At 32.2% G+C, this 23,051-nt stretch overlaps 1 protein-coding gene across 1 annotated transcript; it reads left to right on the top strand.

Moving 5' to 3' along the window:
* Positions 1-914: 914 nt before the first annotated feature.
* Positions 915-21,729, top strand: LOC127080461 (agamous-like MADS-box protein AGL80). The gene is made up of 2 exons (XM_051020780.1): positions 915-1,029; positions 21,314-21,729. The coding sequence occupies exons 1-2, from the start codon at positions 915-917 to the stop codon at positions 21,727-21,729; spliced, it is 531 nt and encodes a 176-aa protein (XP_050876737.1).
* The last annotated feature ends 1,322 nt before the right edge of the window (positions 21,730-23,051 follow it).

Here is a 23,051-nt window from a genome sequence, read left to right as displayed (position 1 = left end):
TGAGGTAAGAAATACTTTGTCACATTCATAGATGATTTCAATTAAAAATTATAGACTTACCTGATCAATAAGGAAAGTGAAGCTATCGAGGTATCTACCAAGTTTAAATCTATGGTCGAAAGAAAAAGTGATCGAAAGCTCAAGATTCTAAGGACTGATGGTGATGGAGAATACGTATTGGAATACTTCGACACATTATGTGAGAAAGAAGATATTATGCATGAGGTTGTGCCACCCTACACTCTAGAGAAGAATGGAATTGCAGAAAGGAAGAACAAAACCATCATGAGTATGGTAAGAAGTATGTTGAAAGGAAAGCATTTACCCATAGAATTATGGGGAGAAGCTGTGTCGACTACAACATGTATTTTAAACAGATATCCGAAGAAGAAGCTAGATGGAATCATGCCAGAAGAATATTGGTGTGGTGTCAAGCCTAACTTGATTCATCTAATAGTATTTGGATCTATAGAGCATAGACATTTTCCCAATCAGTTGAGACAAAAACTTGATGATAAGTCGAGTCAGATGATCCTAATAGGAAATCATTCGAATGGAGGTTACAAGTTGCTAGACCTAGTGAACAAGAAAGTAGTTATCAACATGGATGTGATCTAGATGAGCTTAAGGAATGGGATTAGACTAAAAATGTCAAGAAAGATTCAGTGAGAATCATATGTGAAGAACCAACAAGTGAAGTCAAAAGAGATGTTCAACAAGAAGAAGTCAGAGTTCAAACAAGTACAAGCAGACCTCAAATGACAAGATATATGCCTACAAGGTTGCAAGGATATGTGATTACATTAGATGATATGGTCGATGATAAAGGGGAGTTGTTACACTTTGCTTTCTATGTAGATGCCAACCCAGCCAATGCAGCCGAAGCATTGAAGGATTAGAAGTGTGTGAAAGCAATGGAGGAACTAAAGTCCATCGAAGTCAACAACACTTGGTCACTTCTCGATTTGCCTCAAGGCAAGAAGGAAATCAATGTGAAGTGGGTATACAAGGTGAAGTTTAATCCCAAAGGTGAATTAACTCAACACAAGGAAAGACTTGTGGCGAAAGGATTTCTTCAGAAGGAAGGAATTGACTTCAACAAATTTTTTGCACATGTTGCTAGGACCAAAAGAATCATGTTGCTTGTTGGTCTAGCAAACATGAGAAACTGACACATATGTTAGATGGATGTGAAACGTGCATTCCTGAATAGCCCCTTAGATGAAGAAGTTTATGTTGCACAACCAGCTGGGTTTGTGAAACATGGCGAAGAAAGTAAGATATACAGGCTGCATAAACTCATCTATGAACTTAAGCAAGCTCTCAGAGCTTGGAATAAGAAGATACCAAGTTTCCTTATGGAGAAGGAATTTGTGAAGTGTACAACTAAGCATGGAGTATATGTAAGAATAAGAAATACGGATTTGCTTATACTATGTCTCTATGTCGATGACCTGTTAATAACAAGAAGTTATAAGAAGGAGACCGAAGACTTCAAAGATGACCCAAGTGAGGAGTTTGAAATTTTAGACTTGGGAAATATCTCATACTTCTTCGGTATAGAATTCTACAAGAGTAGTAGAGGATTAATGATGCACCAAAGAAGATATGCGGACGAAATACTCAAGAGATTTGGGATTCAAGATTGCAACCCAACTTTGACTCCAACTGAGCATAGATTGAAACTATCAAAAGACACAAATGAAGATGATGTTGATCCAATGCAGTACAGAAGACTCATTGGATCACTTCGATACCTTTGTCACACAAAGCCTGGTATATCATACAATGTAGGTATAGTGATTAGATTCAAGCAGAAGCCAAAGGTATCACACTTAGAAACAACAAAGAGGATACTAGGGTATCTGCAAGGAACTCTCAACTATGGAATTTTTTTCCTGCAGCCGATGAAGGAAAATAATATAAGTTACTGGGATACACCGACTCGAGTTGTTGTAGTGATGTTGAGGATATAAAATCCATAACTGGATATGTGTTTATGCTAGGTGGTGTGTCAGTTGCTTAGAGTTCAAGAAAGGAACCAATAGTGGCACTATCGTCATGGGAAGCAAAATACATAGTTGCTTCTCTCTATGCATGTCAAGCAACATCGATGGTGAATTTGGTCGAAGAGATTATAGGGAAGAATCATGGAGAAATTACCATGAAGATTGACAATATGTCTGTTATCAATTTGGCAAGGAATCCGATAGCATATGGTGAAGCAATCACATTGAAATAAGGTTCCATTATCTTCGAGAGCAAGTAGCAGAGGAGAAGCTGAACCTGGAACACTGCAGAACTAAGAATTAGATTAAAGATATTATGACGAAAGGAATGAAGTTTGATATTTTCAAGAAGTTAAGGTCTATGATAAATATAAATAGCTTAGACACAATTAATTAGGTGGTGTATTGAATTGTAATTCATTGTGTTGTAGCAGGTTGCTCAACAGAAGCAAGGAATTATCGAATTGTGTAAATGTCAAAATGTCGAAGTAGTGTACCTTGACACGAATTTCGACTTTGTTCTAATTTTGTAGTGTTAGAAAAATTAAGTATTTTAGGCTTTGCTTAAGGAGAAAGCACATCCAAATCTATAAATAGGGAGTAAACCTTATCATTGTAAGAACTTGTAGTTGCAAAGAATAAAATTCCAGTTTGGAAGCAGAGAGAAGCTCTACAGAAAATCCTTTCTTCCTCCCCTATTTTTCCTAAACCCTAATTTCTTCTTTCTTCAATTTTATCTTTTCTTTCTTCTTCCATTATCAATTATGCAGTGAAACCTTGCAAGTAATGTATGATTGATTCACTCGGGTGAAGAGTGAAGAACAAGAGGAGTAATTAATCAAAAAGATTAATTCTTGTTCATTAATATTTGGTTTAGAATTTATCAAGTTTTGGTGAAATTCTTGAGAGGAAATTGGCGAATTTCCAACAGTTCTTAGAGATTTGGGTGGTTATTTTCTTGTAACTCTTTTATTAATCTCTTTTAACAAATATTTGAAGTATCTTCAATTACAAAGATGTTATCTCTCCCAAAGTAGACCAGTTCGATTGAACTAGGTAAGCAAGTTACTTTTGCTCTCGTATTTTTTCTTCCTCTTGCTCGCTATGAACTTTCTTACACTAGTTATAGATTATTTTGCTGTTTGTGGGCATTTATTTTGTTTTTCATTTTTATTTATCTCACAAATCAATGATAACTTGGTGTGATTGAATCATTCAATTTTACAACAAATGGCATCTACCATGGTGCAAAGGTTTTTTTTACAAATGATCACCATGGATTTATGTTTGGATAGATTCTTATAAAATTGAATTGAAAAGTAAATTTCATTGTAAATATCACATTTAAACTCAAATGTTACAAATCATGCCTACAAGTTGAATTAATTCTAAAAGGCATAATGAAGTCACCTGAGTGGCATATGGAAGAGATTCGTGTAAACCTTATAGGCCTAAGCTCAAGTTCTATTCAATACATAAACTGTGGGGGTTTCCTTACATACCTGATATGCTTATTACGCATCACGTCCGAATATGTATCTCTGGACGCACCTAAAGGCAAGTTAATGTTAAAATATTCTGCAGATGCATCTCCGGAACAATTTGGAGGTTAAGTCGCACCAAACTCTTCTCCTTCCTCATTTCACAGTGTTTTAAACTTTCAACTCAAAAAAATTATCTCATGTTTCTTCTCCACACAAAATCAAATTCCATTCAACAAGGCTAAAGGGAACATCAATCTTCATCTATAACATCATCCAACTTCATCAAAAACATCAATTTCTTGTAGGTTTTTCGAGTTTTAAGATAAATGTTGGAGTTTCGGTGTAAATGAGTAGAAATCAATTATTAGGGTTAGAAATGAGTAGAAATCGCATTTAAGATAGTTTAACCATAGTGTATTAGTTATTTGTTGGCTGAAATTAATGATAATTTTTTTTTGCATTTCATTGGGGTACATTACGCCATTCTCGTGAACTCTGAGTTGCAGAAAATTCCGGAGATGCATCTCTAGAATTTTTTAGCGTTTTAGTTTCCCCTGAACCGGAGATGCATCTCCGTAATTTTTCAAAGGTTTCCCATAAACTAGAGATGTATCTCCAGAAATTTCTCAAAGTTTTTTTTCTTACTTGTGTTGTTTGCATGCACTAATGGTCTGTCTTACTATAACTTACATGCATAATGGATTATAGACATGATAGATGGAGGCATGGCAAGGTTTCTCAGTACTCATCCATTTGGCAGGATAAGAGTTAGCAGGTTTTAGGTGCTTCTGATCCCTCTGGTCAGATAGAGCCATCTACTTCTAGGGCTCGTGTTTTTCCTCATGCCACTCCATATTCTTCTTCCCATAGGAGATGAGATTCACCATCTGGCACATCACTCCCCCTATCATCCTATAGGCGTCAGGTTACACCAGTGCCACCTGCATTTGATCCACTCCTACCACCTGTTGCTGATCCATTCCCACCACCTAGTATTAATCCACTCCAACCTCCTACTGTTGCGCATGCTGATCCAGTGCCAACTCTATAGGGTGAGGCTATTATGGATGATTAGCCATAGGATTTTGAAGGTGATCCAATTAATTTGTCCTTACTGCCTCTGTATCCAGACCATACTGCCAGCCATATTTGAGACTGAGAGGTAGCATTAGTTGGATTCTTTATTTATTTTTAAGTTAATTTTAATTTCTGACATTGATTATTTCTGACATTGATTATTTCTGACATTAATTAATTTCTGACATTGATTATTTCTGACAAATTTCAGAAGTGTGATCCGCAAAAGTTTGTTAACCATAGAAGGAAGATTGTTGCATTGCCTCATTCGGATGAGCATTGGTTTCAGTCAGTTTTTTCCTTATCTAGCCTGAAGGACTTGTGCATGACCTATTACAGTACGGTCAACCACGATAAGCTTAATGCATTCGTGGAGGGATGGCACTCGGAGACCTCGTCATTTCATCTACCACATGGTGAGATGTATATAACATTCGATGATGTCTCGTGATTGCTACATCTTCTGATCAAGGGGAGATTCCTAAATCATGGAAGGATAACCAAAGATGAGGCAATCGAGATATCGGTAGACCATCTAGGGGATGACCTGGGGGAGGCGAAGAACGAGTTGGATAGGACCAGGGATGCTTGCGCTAGTTTTGAGTACCTGAAGAAGATATATGATACTGAGATCCTGAGAGCACAACAGGATGATGTTGATGATGAACAAGTGGCATTCCACAGATTGCATATCCATTTTATTTGGTTGGTACTTTAATTTTTATGAACAAGAGTGCCACTTATACAAATGTTGTCTACCTCCAGTACTTTGTGGATTTTGAGCAGATCCATGAGTATAACTAGGGGGCGACTTGCTTGGTCTACCTATATTCTAAGTTGAGAGAGGGATATATATGAAACACGAAGTAGGTTAGAGGCAACGTGACACTTTTGACAATAATAATTATTGGTCTTTGATTTTTTTTTGTCATTTTCATTTCATCTTTGAAAAACCATTACTGAAGATTCGTGTGTTCCTAATATTTCATTTTAGGCTTGGATCCTCCAGCACTTCCCGCATATCTCTGGCTGGGCGAGTGTGCCTGAGTACACTAAGGATATTCCGCGTGCTACTGCTTTTATCCCACTTAGAGGGAATCGGGCGATCGGGCCTTTTAGAGTCCATCTTGACCATTTGGTTGCTAAGGACATCCACTTCCAAAACTATGTTGATCACAGTCAGACGCAGACATTTGACGAGATATTGTTATACTCTGGATGATTGGCATGCAGATCGCGTCTCACTGCTCCTCATCTGCTCGAACGCGTCATGCAGCAGTTCGGTTACACTCAGACCATTCCCAAACACCCTGTTGTCTTTGCACGCCCTTCCTTGACACATAAACAAATAGAGAACATGTTTGATGGTTATGAGAGTCATCTGGTACCATAGAAAGCACAGGCAACCATAGTTGAGAATGACTAGAGCTACATCGACGAGTACATTAGATGATTCTTCAGGGTGTCACATCCATACATGGTGCATGCTGCTCCATGAGATCCTTCAGGACCAGCTTATCAAGAGATACATAAGGAGGAACGTGCATAACTAGATCATGTTAAGGATGTCTTTCCTAGGTGTCGTTTCATAATGGAGATTGTGCATGTAGGAATTGACAGAGGTATCTTCCCTGATGAGTCTGATGCGAGGTAGGTCCTAGATGCCATTATGGTGGAGGCACATAAAGCATTGTTATATCGGAGACAGCGCCGGAGGACATAAAGGATTGATGGCCGAGGAGGTAGAGCTAGCAAAGGAGGTATATGAGAGGTTGTCGGACACAAAAAGTAGTTATATAGTTGTAGTACTATGGTATGTACTTTATTTTGACGGACTTACTAAATTATTGATCTCGATTGTACGACATTTTTGACATTTATTCATATTTTATTTTTGTTTGGCATTCTTGGTCCATCTAGAATTATGTACGTCTATTTATTTATTTTCGATTATACAATATATTTTAAATCATTATTTGAACATAGATAAATAACATATAAGACGTACCGGAGATGTATCTCCAGAATATTCATAGAGATGCATCTCCGGTACAATTCAAATGTAAATGGCTTATGAGGGGGATGTTTTTAATGTTTTAATTTTTACGGAGATGCATCTGCGGAATATTACAACGTTCATTCAGAATTTGGTACGTCCGAATATGCATCTTCACAAAGTAGGGGAAATTAAATAATTTCACGTGGTGGATAAGAAGTCTTAAGGGTATTAAGAAATGCTCTAAACCGTGAGAGAAATAAAAAAGCCTTTTCAGATAGTTAGACAAGCCATTGGAGCTAATAACGTGTGTAGGTCAATAAACCTAATTGTTGTACAAATTTCAATTATATTAAATATATGAGATAGTTGTTAGGGAGTCCAGGAGAGTTGAGAGCACTAATGAGCCTAATGCTCCAGGACCATAAGAGAGGGAGACGCCACATCTCCACATAAAACCTTAAGGTGATAGGTGAATGAATCCTTTCTCTTATAAATTAAACATTTCCCATTCATAGGAAATATGAGTCTTTAATCAATCACACTTGGACCCAACATTATCCCCCACAAGTGTGAGTTTCTAACATCCTATAAAAGGATCAAACACCGTATCCAACTCCCTCTTCCCCACCAAGTCGAACCAGGCTCTAGTACCAATATTGAGGTGTCTGAGAGAGTTGAGATCACCAATGAGACTAATCCTCCAGGATCATAAGAGAGGAAGACATCACATCTTAACCCAAAACCTTAAGGTTTTATACAAATATATGGCGTCTCCCTCTCTTGTGATCCTGAAGCATTAGTCTCATTGATGCTCCCGTCTATCCCGGATGCCCTAACAGTGATATCAGAGTCTGATTCAACTTGGTGGGGGAGAGGGGGCTGAATCCGTTGTTGGATCCTGTTATAGGATGTGGGAGACTCACACTTATGGGGGAGAATGTTTGGTCCAAGTGTGAATGGTTAAAGTTCCACATTGTCTATGAATGAGGAATGTTGGATTTATAAGAGAGAGGATTCATTCACCTATCACCTTAATATTTTAGGTGGAGATGTGGCGTCTCCCTCTCTTGTGGTTCTAGAGCATTAGTCTCATTGGTGCTCCCGAGTCTCTCGGACTCCCAAAACAGTTAGGTAAATGAGTCATCTCTCTTGTAAATCCAACATTCTCATTCATAGAAAGTGTGGGACTTTAACCACTCACACTTGGACCCAACATTAAATCCAACATTCCATTCACTCATATGCGATGTGAGACTTTAACCACTCACACTTAAACCCAACATTTTCCCCTACAAGTGTGAGTCTCCCACATTCTATAATAGGATCCAAAATCAGATCCAAGTCCCGCTCCCTCAGAAAGTCGAACAATGACTTTGATACCACTGTTGGGGAGTCTGATAGATTCGAGAGCACCAATGAGACTAATGCTCCAGGACCATAAGAGAGGGAGAAACCACATCTCAACCCAAAATCTTAAGGTGATATGTGAGTGAATCATCTCTCTTATAAATCCAACATTCCTCATTCATAGGCAATATGAGATTTTAACCACTCACACTTAGACCCAACAATAGTATTTTTCTCAATAAAAAAAATAAACAATAAACTATAGTCGAAATACTCTAAATATGAAACCAAAAACTACTTGCAGTTTTTCTAAAACCACTTCAAAGTAGCTTGTTGATTCAGGTCATTATTAGGAATTTCATTTCAATGAAATTTCAATTCACTCTAATTAATTTGATTTAGTTCTTTGGGGACAAATTATTTTGGAGTTAATTAATTACTTTAAATTACTTCTGACTAGATAATCGATAGATAATAAATAACATTTATGCATAAATTTACTCAAAAATACCACACAGAAATAGATGCCCTGCTGGCAATGTTCATTGCATTAACATGACAATGTATGATTTTATAGTCCACGTAAAATATTTTTGATTTTGTAGTTTAGATCAAATAAGTTTAGTGTACATTTGGTTTAACTTTTTAAATATCAAAAGAAATTTTAAAGGTATTGAACTTATTTTTGAATGCTTTTGAGGTATTTGATTCGTATAAAGTATAATTGATTATATCTTCATAAATAGTTTTTATTTGAGGTAATAAGTTTAGTGTACATATGGCTTAACTTTTACGAGCATATTGTCTCAACTCATGTCACTTGGCATGAGGGAGGAAGACAACCCAATAAGAAAAAAAAACTTATAATTTTCAACTTGGCAACCATAATAGATGAATTTATACACACAAGTGGAAAATAACTAAGGGTATGTTTGGATCTCTTCTCAATTTTAGTTTTTAAAATCTATTTTATAAATCTATTTTATAAATTTGTTTTTAGAAAATAAAATAAAAAGAATTTATTTGGTTATTCAATTTTTGAAAACTGTTTTAAAAATTAAAAAGTGAAAAAATATGTTTGATAGTATAATTTGTAAAAACTATTTTTTTAAAATAGGACAATATAGTTGGTTTGATAATCTATATTTTAAAAATCTATTTTACTAAATAAAAATAATTGTGATATATTTTTTGAAAATATTAAAATTCAGCTAATATACATTTAAGTTCATTAAAATATTTTTAATAATTAATGATGAAATACATAATTCAATTAATGTATAAAAATCATATTTGAGTGTTGGTTTGAATATATATACACAATTCACTTAATGTATAAAAATATATTATTCACTTAATGAGGATTAATTAGAGAGAGAATAATTGAGTGAGAATTTTAATTTTCATTAACAATATATGAGGATTAACAATAGATTGAAAGTGAAATATTACAATTAAAAAATATTGCAAATAATTACTATAAGCCGATTAATGAAACCGTATTTTTTTCCATCTTACCTCAATTGAAAATTGAAAAATAAAACTGAAAATTGAAAATCAAAACATATTTTGATAGTTTCAGTTTTTTAGATTTTAAAACACTGAATTTTAAAAGTATTTTTAGAAATAGTTTTGAGAAATAAATATATCAAACAAGTATTTTATATTTCAATTTTTAAAAATCATAAAACTGTTTTTTAAAACTGTTTCAAACGGACCCTAAATCTCATAAAATAATAAAATAGTCCGTTGGTTAAAAACTAACTGAAACAAAATTAAAACTAATTAATAGCATCATTATTTGTGCTAATACCTCTCTCAAATTGGAATGTATGTTATTCATTCTAAGTTTGGCGCCTACATAGCTAAAGGTTTGTGATGGAGAATTTTTGGTAAAGATATAAACAACTTACTTAGAGGATTAAATGAGCATTAAGTGAATAAATTTGGTTTGGGCTTTGTCATAGACAGTGTGGCAATCTATTTCAAATGTGTTTTGTACGTTCGTGAATGACCAGATTGTTGAGGATATGTATTGTTGACTGGTTGCCACAAAACAAGTTGAGTGGTTGGTTGTGTTGAATACCAATGTCAAGAAGAAGGTGCAACAACCATTGAGCTTCACAAGTCGCATTTGCATATGCACGGTACTCCACTTTTGAAGAAGATCTAAAAACATGTTGTTTCTTGCTTTTCCAAGGTAAAAACAGTATCTAGTAGTTGATCTTCTAGTTTCATCGCACAACCCTCAAACTAAACCAGTGAAGCCTGTTAGAATAGTCAATGAAGAAGTCTTGAAAATAAGCCCTTTGGCATGTTTGGTTTTGATGCAACGCAAAATCCGCAATGCAACTTATAGATGAACAATAATTGGTTTGGAGCAAAACTGACTCAACATGCAAACAATATAACTAATTTCAGGATGTTTATGTGTTAAATACAAAAGCTTCATATTAAGCTACGAAATAACGTAGGATCAGGAAGGAAAGAAGTGGCATAATCATAATTAATTTCAATGATGGTGGAGATTAACTTGTGATTACATTTTCTACTACCTTGCTTTAAGCCATAAATATAACGATTTAATTTACAAACTAAGTTATTTTTGAAGTTATTTTTGAAGCTTTTAATCAAAGTGGGATTTTCATGTATACCTCTTCATCTAAGTCACCGTATAAAAAGGTTGTATTTATGTCTAATTGGTGGAGATACCAATTGTTGGTGGCAACTATAGATAGAAGAAGTTGAATGTTTGTCATTTTAACCACTAAACTGAAAGTTTAAAGGTAGTAAATTCCTTCAATTTGGTTAAAATCTTTAGCTACAAGGCGAGATTTACACCTTTTAATAGTCCCACGAGCCATGAAATTACCTTTAAAAATACATTTGCAACCAATGGTTATTTTTTTAGGAGGGAGAGGGACTAGATCCCAAGTGTTGTTAGCATTTAAAGATTGAAGCTCGTGTTAGATGGCATGGCATGTTTCCAATTGGGATCGAAAACATCCTTGGTGTAACTAGTAGGTTTAATAATAGAAGATAATTTTAAGTTAAAACATTTGTGATTAGTGGATAAGTTAGAACAAAAAAACATGTTGGATAGGGTAAAGGACTTTACTTGTAGAGGTGTAGTTAGTAGAGGGATTGCTACCTTTTATGAGTTCACAATTATAATCTTGTAAGTAGGTATGAGGCTTGGTTAATCTGCTGGATTTTCTTATTTGGGGAGGAAGAGGGTAGTGTGAGTGTGAAGATTGTCAGAAGTAGTGTGATTGAGATGGGGGAGGATGTTGGGACATATGGTTAAGGTTTTTAGGGACAGGTGAAGTTTGAAGAGGTGGAGTATTTAGACATTCTTTAATAGGGTAATCATGAGGAATTTGGTGATAGATTGGAGATGGTGGGTGGTTGGGACAATTCGGGTTTGAAGGATATACAAATATGTAGGATATACAAATATGTTTTCATACAAAAAGTGTCTCTGGATATGAAGAGTTTTTCAATTATAAAGGTCAAAGTGGATAGGACTTTTAACACCCTGGTTCTGATCAAGAAAAATACATTTCCTACTTCTAGTATAAAATTTAGCTCTACCATGTTTAAGGGTGGCAACATAAACTAAACAACCAAAAACATTTAAAAAAGAATAGTTTGGCATGGTATTATGCACGATAGAATAATGAAATTTATGATGAAAAAAAGAAAGATGGAAGCATATTAATCAAGTAAACCAAATGCGTGAGGGCATGAGCCCAAAATATTTTAGGGAGATGAGTGCGAAAAAGTAAAGACCTAGCTAAATTTAAAATATGTTAATATTTTCGCTCAACAATGTCATTTTGTTGAGGGGTGTCAACATAAAAAGTTTGATGAAGAATATCTTGTTTAGTCTAATAGTCTTTGAGAAAAAATCCAGGGCCATTATCAACCTTTATGGTTTTAACAATTTTATAAAATTGAGTTTGAATGAGAGAGATAAAAGATTTAACATGTTTTTAGAAGTTTCAGATTTTAAGCGGATAAAATGAATCCATCAATATCTATTGGAGTCATCTATAATAGTTAGAAAATACTTATACCTTAGAAGAAAAAAGATGGATTAGAGACCCCATATATCCATGCAAATAAAATCAAAACAATTAGAAGCATGAGATTGACTATTTTAAAAAGATGACCTTTTTGTTTAGCTAGAAAAGAATTACAAGGAAAAATAGTTTGAGAAAAATTATGCAAAGTAAAAACTTTATTGATGTAAAAGGAAACAATATTAGATGGGTGCCTTAGGCGTAAACTTTAAATATTACCATTGCTTTTTGAATCCTTGAACTAGAAGGAATATGGGTCATTGTGTTTGTAAAAGGTCAGGTAATAGAGCCTTTGGTGGACTCTAGATCCACCAATCATTCTGCGGGTAAGGGTCTCTTGTATGGCACAAGAATCAAAATTAAACAGGATCTATAATTGAGGGACATAGTTAATACAAAAATAGAGATGAGATTTGTGAAAAATGTGAAGACAAACTTTCAACATTGTATTATGTTTTGATGAAGATAAAGTATCAAGATCAATTTCATTATCAACGAAGGAAAAACCTATAATTTCAAAGGAATCTATGGTGATAAGATTTGGAAATTAAACAATCTTCAAAATGATATTGGACTTTGATGGATTGATCTTAAAAAAAAGATACAAGTTACAATTGAGCTTTGTATATTACCATAATACTTAGAAATATCTTGCATTTTTCATCTCTAAAAATTCAAACATGTTTTGAAATTAATTCATTTGATAACATTTGGTTTTAAACTAGTTTTTAGATTTTCAAACAGATGTAATCGATTACACTAATGTATTTATCGGTTACAAGAACAAAAAAATCAATATTTTTGGAAAACATATGAGTTGTAATCGGTAAACAAACTTTTGTAACTGGTTACATCCAATATATTTTAAAAAAATAGTTTTTTAGCTTCAGTTGTAACCGGTTACGATAATGTGTTAACTGGTTAACACTGAAGCAGTGACACTTTTTCATTTTCAATCTGATTCTAACTAATTCCAAACTTCATCTATCAATCATTAAATTGATTCATGAAGTAATTGTCAAGTTGATAATTTCAAGAACTGGTGCTTTGAAGTGAGCTTTGATGGATGTTGTGATGGTTGCATTTTTATCAGTAGAAGATGAAGGTTCGGTGATATTCGTAGTTCAATGACAGGGTGTTTTATCTTGATTTTTCATGTTGGGAAAGAAATAGGGTTTGAATGTGAAGAATGTTTATGGTTGTTTTCTAGGTAAGGAGTATGGACAGTAAAGAAGAGGGACATAGTTTGGTTTAAAATGTTTCTGGATATGGGAAATGGTGATTTTGTTGGAGAAAGTTAGAAGTATAATAAATATTCGAAGAAGATATAGGGCTAATAATATGATCAAGATCTGGGTTTGGAGGTGTCTAGGATTTAAAGTTTGAATGTTGATCTTGGTTTGGATGATTTTTTTGGATTTGGTGTATGACTCTTGTTCTTGATATGCAAGAGTTTATGGTTTTGATGTACTAAGATCGTTGGAATCTTGATCTTGGTGTGGACGTGTTTTTAGGTTTGGTGTTTGATTATTATTCTTGATGAATGTGAATTTATAGGTATGAATGTATGAATATTGTTCTTGATTGGGGCGATTTTCAAGGTTTAAGGGTTGAAGGTCGTTTCTAGGTTTGATGAGTTCAAGAAATTTGATAAAGGTACGAAGATGAGCTGTATGAAGGTATGATTGCTTTAATGAATACTTTTATGGGATTAGTGTGATTTTGAAATTGGGATGAATGTATGAATGTGAGGTGGATGAATGTTTAAAGGTATGCATGAGAGACAGGAGTTTAGAGAGAATAAAGAGAGAGTGGGAGTGAAGAGAGAGAAAAGAATTAAGGATGAAAATGAAAATGAAATGGAAGCCTTACTTTATGAATAACTATGAAATGATAAAGCTAAACCTAAGGAAACTATTGTCTCAGAGAGAGAGAGAGAGAGAGAGAGAGAGAGAGAGAGAGAGAGAGAGAGAGAGAGAGAGAGAGAGAGAGAGAGAGAGAGAGAGAGAGAGAGAGAGAGAGAGAGAGAGAGAGAGAGAGAGAGAGAGAGAGAGAGAGATTATGCAGGATATATGGGGTAGCCAACGAGGAGAAAATATTATGCAAGAAAATGTGATAACGAAGTCTTTCAAGGACAAATGCAGGATGACACATGTTGAGCACCAAAGGAGGAATCTCATATTGGTTATATTCTTATAATACCATATCAAATCATGTCAATGTCCCTTGACATGAGGGAGGAAGACAACCAATAAGAAAAAAAAAGAAAAAATGCTTATTATTTTCAACTTGCCAACCACAATAGAATGTTGGTGAATTTATACATACAAATGGAAAATAACTAAATCCTAAAAAATAGTCAGTTGGTTAAAAATTAACTAAAATAATTAAAACTAATAAATAGAATATTATTTATGCTAATAGATACTAAATTTTGTGAGATTAATAAATAAAATGAAATCTAAAATGAAAATCAGTATTCAGGAAAAATAATAGAGGCAAAGGCCACACACTTTAGAATCTTGAATATATACGATTCATAGAAAAATACAATACAAAAGAGAAATAACATTTAGTTCTATATTGGTATAAAAAAATAAAAAATATAAAAAACTAATTAGAGAGGACAACAAACTCTATCAAAATGAAACAAAGAGCTTTATGACGACAAATCAACAGTTGGCAATTCTATTGAGGAACACACAAACCTACAATTTAAAGTTGGAATGTAAAATTTTGACAACATAAACATAATTAATGACGAATTTTATAATTATGATCTTAAATTAGAGAAATAAAATAGTCTACTTATATTAGATAAATTATTGCGTATCCATGGCTAATTGTGGAGAAACAAGGTAAATAATAAGTGGTTTATGGATGGTGATAGGAATACATTTTTTTTTCACAATGTAATATAAATGAGGTAAGCTAATAACAAAAACATTACATGGAGGCATGGAAATATATTTTTTAAGGAGAAATGAATTGAATTAGATAATCATATTATTAAGTTTTACAAAAATTTGTTCAATTCAGAAAACAATTCCAATTATAGTAATTTGGTGGATAGAACTATTAATATATAACTAAAATACCTTATTCTAAGGAAATTAAGAATGTATTGCACAATATGGGTGATAATTCTGCTCTAGACCCTAATGACTTTGGGGATGTTTTTTCCAATCGTTTTGGGATATAATGGGGATATATATGTTCAAATAAGTGAGTCAATTCTTTGAACAAGGTTGGATCCTTCTTTAAATAAATTCAATAAATGTGCCTTTGATACCTAAACATCATGAAGCAGATTCTATGGAGCAGTATAGATATCTTACACTTGTAAACTTTATATTCAAAGTCATCACTAAGATCATTGTTGACGGGTTGGCCATCTTACCTTCTAAAATTATTTCAGAATACCAAAGAGGCTTAATTAGAGGAATACATATTTATGAGTGCATTAAGGTTATTTCAAAAGCCATTAGTTTTTTGGAAAAAAATCCTTTGGAGGTAATATGACTTCCAAGATAGATGTTAGAAATTCCTTTGATACTTTAGATTGACATTATCTTATTAAAGTTCTTGTTCAAATTGGTTTTGATAAAAAGTATTATGATGTGATTCTTACCATTTTCCACTAGACAAATTGTCAATCATGATAAATGGGAAAGTTGCAAGATATTTTTCTTTCACTAGAGGAGTGGGGCCAGAAGATCCGTTGTCTCCTTTTCTCTTCTACATTGTTGAAGAGGAACTTAGTAGGCAGTTATCTATGTTGGTGGATTAGTAACCTGACAAATATTTTAGTTGGTAAGGCAACCATTATTATCCACACTTATTTGAATATGTCCTTATGATTTTATTCTACTCAAGAAAATGCTCAACTCATTAATCATCTTCTTCAAGAATATTGTCAAAATTATGCTCACACATTAGTCAAACTAAATGTAGGCTTTATGGTAGAGCTAGTTTTAGATCTAAGTTGAGGCATATTGTATATATTCTTGGATTCACTAAAGTACATACACCATTTATCTATTTTTATTTCCTATATTCAAATGAAATCCTAAAACTCATCATCTTTAGAACATAGTAGTAGAGTATTGCCTAAGCTAGCTACTTGGAAGATTCACCTTCTTTTCATGATGAGTAGAGTTTAATTGGTCCATTTAGTCATACAAGACATACTTTTGTATGCTCTTAGGATTTATGAATGACCAATCAATAGAAATTTTATGTGGTATATGAGCATAGACAATAGAAATTGTAGTACTACATCTTGGAAGGTTATTTACTCACCTTTGTCTAAAGAAGGTCTTGGTAAGTGAGATATTAAAAATAAATGTTTAATATACTTTTTGGTCCCGTATGTTAACCTCGGGGTTCATTTTGTTCCCTTAATTTTAAAAAGATCCATATTAATCTCTTAACTCTTCAAAGTGTATCATGTTAGTATTTTTTGTCTAATTAGCGACTGCTTTAACAATTATATTTTGAATTTTTCTGTCTCTTATTAGATGAAAATGACTAACGTGATGCATTTAAAGAGTTAAAGGACCACTATGGACCCTTTTTAACTTAATGTAAAAAAATGAAGTCAAAGGTTAACATATGAGACAAGACAGGAAGTTAAGAAAAAAAATAAGGTTGGTTGTTTATCTCTTGGTAGGAATTTTTTTTACTACAAATAAGCAAAGTTATTTTATGCTTATTAGTAGATACTTCAGACACAAAAAATAAATCATACATTATATTTCTTCTTCAATATGACCTGACATTAATCATCCATTTTATATTCTGGAGGAACATAGTAGACGATATTATGGTAATGAAAAGGACATTAATTTATGAACTGACATTTGGTTGGGATATCAAATTAAATATTTACACCTAATATTGAAATTGGATATTCAACTTATGAAAATTGATAATGTCAATTCAATTAGTCAATAAGTTAATTGGAATATTCCTTATGGCTATTCAATTTTTCTTCATCAAAATTTTGAAGATATTTTGAAGATCAACTTGTCATTTGATAATACTTATTTGATAAACTCATTTGAATTGGATTTTTAAATGATTATCTCTCTTGTAAAGATACATACAACTCTATTATGATGAATCACATTGAACTTTTTGGAGACAATTTATTTGACATCCTTCATACCTCTAACTAAGTCATTAGTGACTTGGAAGCTAATGCATAATGTTATTGCAACAAAAGATAACCTGATTTAAAGGGGAATTTATATGTCTTGGAGATGCTCTCTCCGCAATCATGATTCAGAAATAACTTAATTCTTAAATGAAGGTACACCTTAGTTTTCCGACAAAGGAAGAAGTGAATGTTGAGCATGAACATTGATAGAACTAGTTATGAAAGCTTATTTAAACTTGATGGTAGAAGTTGGAACTCTCAAATTCATAATATAATCATGACTCTCATCATTATAATTATTTAAAAACCTTACAAGATATTATATTACGTTTCAAAATGGTTAAATTGACTTGAGACATTCTTCATGTTAAAAAATTGACATATATGGCATCTACGTCTTTCAAGGAGCAGATGCATTATTTAACTCACGAGTTTACAATTATAAAATGTTTTGACATAAAATGTCAGTCTCCTCCCACACCAAGAATCTTACAAGTTAATTGATGTTTTTCTTTTCATAATTCGATTAAGTGCAATACAGATTGAACTTCAAGACGGAATCTTGGAATATCAACTTATGACGACATATTTAAGGATAATTTAGATCATTCTTGAGAGATTTTTAGGCATTGCAACAGGGCATAGTGGTGGTGGATTTAAGCATTACTAGCCTTACCCATATCTCCTTGTACTAGCCCCACCTGCACCCTCAAAATTAGTCAGAGTAACAATTGACCGCCCATCCCTCGCCCCAAATGGGGAGCGAGTTTCCATGTCCTGTCCCGCACCCACCCGTATAAACTATATATTTTTTTCAATGTATAATTTTTCCAAAGCAACAAAAATCAATAAATAAACTAAATACGTGGACATTTTCATTTAATCTATTTTTTCAAAAAAAAATTCTAATAAACTTGCTATTTTAAGATTAAGAAGAGTAAATGAGTAAAAAAATTATTAAAAATAAGGATAATAAAATAAATTTAATGAGTTGGGGCTGGGTGGGTTAGGTGCTAGGCAGATACTTGTCTTTCCCACCTCTGTGATTTAAAGCTCGGTTTCCCCACACCCTTCCCCTCCCCTAGCTAAATCGATTTTTACTCGTTAGATTCGGGGTGGGGGGCGCCTGATTTGACCATGTTCTATCTTTTTTGCGGTGCCTATGGCTTTATCAGTTAAGATTGGTGTTTCCACCTTCTTTCAAGCTAAATTATATGGAATCGTGCTTGATATCGAATATGTAAACAAAAGAAATTGGTGAAATCCTTGGCGTGAAAATAACGCAATGTTGATCATTCATGCATTTTATAAAGTGAATATTGTTCTTTGACATATTTTAAGTAAATGAAAGAATATATTACACATTATTTATTTTTATTGTGTTGATTATGACACTTGAAGGAATTAACTTCCTAAAAATTTCTTTAGGATAAGTTGAACATGTTCCACTATCTTTTTGATGAGTTAAATTTTATGCCTTTGCGTCCTTTTTGTTTTCTCTTTTTATTCATTTTATTTTTAATAAAAATATAAAAACCAAATTCTAAAAAAAAATGCTAAATATGCATGTTAGTTTCGTCTTTTCCTGATACTATATTAATAATTAGAATAAAAATTTCAAAGTTCATTTTCCAAATATTATATCATGGAATCCTAAATTTTAAATTTCTTTTATAAAATGATAATTCAAAACAAACATTGACTAATATATATATATATATATATATATATATATATATATATATATATATATATATATATATATATATATATATATATATATATATATATACATATATATATATATATATATATATATATATATATATATATATATATATATATAATATATCTATATATATATATATATAGAGAGAGAGAGAGAGAGAGAGAGAGAGAGAGAGAGAGAGAGAGAGAGAGAGAGAGAGAGAGAGAGAGAGAGAGAGAGAGAGAGAGAGAGAGAGAGAGAGAGAGAGAGAGAGAGAGAGAGAGAGAGAGAGAGAGAATATTTTTATTCCAATAATAGGTTTAAATATTTATTTTGAATATTGAATTTCGGTGTTTATTAGTCTAACGGTTTTAATTGATTATTTATATAAAAAAATATTCTAAAAATAATTATATTAAATGATCAATCAAAACTATTAAATTAATGAAAAGAAAGGGTTATGATTGGGAATAAGACTTTTAAATTTATTCTTGGAATTAAAAATAAATAAATATATATATATATATATATATATATATATATATATATATATATATATATATATATATATATATATATATATATATATATATATATATATATATATATATATATATATGAGTTGGCAATAGTATTTTTTGTCTTTAACTTTTAAGGAAAGATGTTTTAATCCTTGAATGCAAAAACTTTAGTTAATATTTTTTTTTTGAATTTTTGAATTTTTTGAATTTTAACTATTATTTTGCTATTGAATTAGTGGCTGAAATACGAACAAATAAACACTTATAAAGAGAAAGAGATAAGATTATATGAAGTTGAATTTGAAATTATGCATGAGACATTGTCACTAAAAATACTAACAAGTAACAACATAGATTCTACTAAATTATTTGAAATTAACTGAAGTTCATTAATAGATTAAGTCCAACTGCATTGTTAGGAAGGAATTGTTCCTACCCATTTTATTATGAGATGTACTAACAAAATTTACTTATATTTAAAAATGTAGTTGTGGTAATAAATTTTTAAAGTATGTTTCTTGCCCTAATCATTCCAAAAATTAATATTATTGTAAGATCACGAAAAAGTAAAATTGCCAACTGTAAAACTAATATAGTATTTTATAAAAAAAATCTAATGTATATGGAAGTTTGTAAAAATTATTATATTAAGAAATAAAATAATATGCAAAAGAGTCTTATAATTAGAAACACAATGCGTATATGTTATTTAATAGCGATAAAAATAATCATTTTATTGAATAAACTAAATTTAAAGATCTCTAGACTCTAAATTGTTAAATAATACTATGAGTATTATATTTTTAAGTAAAAGAAATGTATTAAATATTTTAATGAATTAGTATTCACTGCTCTATATAAACATAATAACTCAAGAAATAAAGAAAGGTACAACAAACATCATCGCCAAATTGTAATAAAAGAATCATTTTCAAAATTTCCTTGTTGTCTTATCATCACTATCATGGTCAGAAGGAAGGTGAAACTTGCATACATAACCAACCAGTCTAGAAGAAGGGCAACATTCAGAAAAAGGACAAAGGGTTAGGGATCAGTCTTTCTTTAGTTCAATTAAAATATATATTATCGCTTCATATCATTAGTACTTATTTACTTCTTTATTTATTTTTCATGGTTTAGGAATATACTTCATGTAAATTTTTTCTGGGGAATTTATTATATCAATTTTTTTTTGGAGTGCGCAAAATCTAATCTAATCCGAAGACGCGTCCTAACTCAAATATAGCCTTACTATTGAGTCAATGTGGTTGGGGATCCAATCAAATCCGAGAATATGATCGTCTTTAAAAGCGTGTAAGACGGAATATCACATATGAATTCAAATTTTTTAGAGTTAAACTATACTTAAATGACCTTATAAAATATTTGTCAATTTAAATCATAATTAAAGAGAGTCTCTCCTTATTAAATTGTGACTAACTTAAATTGACGCACTAAAAATTTAAGAAGATTTGTCCGAAGACGCATCCTAACACAAATATAGCTTTGTTATTAAGTCGACGTGGGTTCGGGTTGACCATCAACCTACCTTTTTGCCTTTTTTTATTTTTTTATATTGATTATTTTTATAAACTACTATGGATAGTTATGCATGACATTCAAATGCAGGAGTGCGATATCGAGTTTGTGATATCTTATTTATTCATCTATCCTAAAATTTTATCCATTAAAAATTGGACTAAAAAAAAGAGTAAATCATATGTGACTCTCATAACTTCCATAGTTGTATAATAAAAATTATAATTGCATTGTTTGGAATTTTGTTTTGTTTTGTTTTATTACTTTTAATATAATTATATTAAATAAAACTCTTATAATCAATTTTATAATCATAAATTGGTGTTTAGAAGTGTGTTTCCCTCGCAAATATGTATATCATTATAATGTTTTTTTTTCATTAGGCATGATGAAGAAAATTAATGAACTCAGCACCCTTTGTGGCATAGATGCTTGTGCAATAATCTTTGACGAAAACTATCCTGAACCAGAGGTTTGGCCATCCACCACACAAGTAAGAAGTGTGTTATCCAGGTACATGAGTTTGTCTGAACTTGAACGGAGCAAAAAGATGCTTAATTTAGAGACCTACTTGATGCAAACCATTGAGAAAGCTCAAGAGTTGTTGAAGAAGCAAATGGAAGATAATCAAAAGAAGGAAATAGCAATTCTTATCGACCAATTTATTCATACCGGTGAATATAATATAGGAAATGTGAACTTGAATGATGTAACATCTTATATTGATAAGAATTTGAAGGAAATAGAGAAGAGGATTGATTCAATGGAAATCCAAGGGAAAAAAGAGGTTGGAAATTGAGCTGAATTACCAATGGAGCAGATATGAAGGATAGTATGGGTAATATTTGTATCCAAGTGTGGAGACCAATGGAGCAGATAATAAGGATAGTATGGATTTGATCTTTCAAGTTTGTACTTCTCTTGAAAATTTATCCTTGATTTTTTTTCTAGGTTGAGTCACTTATGTTTAATTTTTATTATTTGTCAATGCTTATTTGTTTCAAACAGTTACTCTTTATTTCTTATGTAATGCTTCAGATAATAATGTACCTGCTCATCAAAAGAATGAAAACAAAATTTTTTTTGGTGTTATTTATGTTGGGTTATGAAAGGTGTTCATAGTTTTTTTTAAAAATCATTTAGTTTTGAGTTAATTACTTGAATGACCAAATTAGTAAATCAAAAGATTAGTTTGTGCTAACTTTTTGAAAAAAGAAAGTGTATATTCGATATTTTTGAATTATTTGTAATGAATGATGAATGTTCTTTAATAAAATAAATATGTTGTAAAAATGAACTCGCAAACTGATATCGACACGGTCGGAATTAGCTTTTGAAAGTTAAAGAAAACAAAACTCATTTCTCTCTTGTGTGCGGGTACTTTGAGTGTAATCAAAGTTTATGGTGTTTTTTGCCATCCCTGGTCCTATCACTAGAACCTCTAATTAAAATGCTATGAACTAACGATTTTCCAACGTTCGAATGTTCCTCCATCCGACACGTCATTTCTGCATGCTAAGTGACGCTTGATTTGATTTCCATGTGTCCTTGCTAATTTGGGTAAGACCAAGAAGCAATTACTCCAATTTAAAATTTGAATTTGCTCCTAGTCAAGCCTCTTTGACCTGTCAAATTTGACGCAACACTGAACTTCTTTGAATTTTTCTAAGTCATCAGCCAGACTCTTTGACTCCGAATATTATTGTTCTCGTGGCAAGTATTTTTGTCGAAAAACAACTTGACCTCTCCCTATGTTTGGAGAAATTCCAACTGGCTTCCTAGTAGAATCCCTTTTGCAATTTCTTGGCTAATAAATTTCCCCTAAAAATTGCCACTTTCGGTTTTTTTTAAAAGAGACGGGTGGCATTTTTGAAGTTTCGACATTGTTTGAAGTCGTGCCATGACGTCATCATCATCATGGCTACTCCCTATAACGTCTCTTCGAGACGTGTAGGTTCAGACAAGTTATCATGGCTCCGAGTTTCTAGGAGAACGTGGGTCGTGCTAGAGATTCAACTTCCCACTCCATCACGTTTTAGTGGTACACTTGTCAAAAAGTTTATTTTGATTTCTTTTACAAAAAAAAATTAAAATTGAATTATTTCTTCTCTCTGAAACTAT

The sequence above is a fragment of the Lathyrus oleraceus genome, chromosome 5 (assembly GCF_024323335.1).
Source record: "Lathyrus oleraceus cultivar Zhongwan6 chromosome 5, CAAS_Psat_ZW6_1.0, whole genome shotgun sequence".
Classification (NCBI taxonomy): domain Eukaryota; kingdom Viridiplantae; phylum Streptophyta; class Magnoliopsida; order Fabales; family Fabaceae; genus Lathyrus; species Lathyrus oleraceus.
This window is presented reverse-complemented; position numbering and strand designations above follow the sequence as displayed.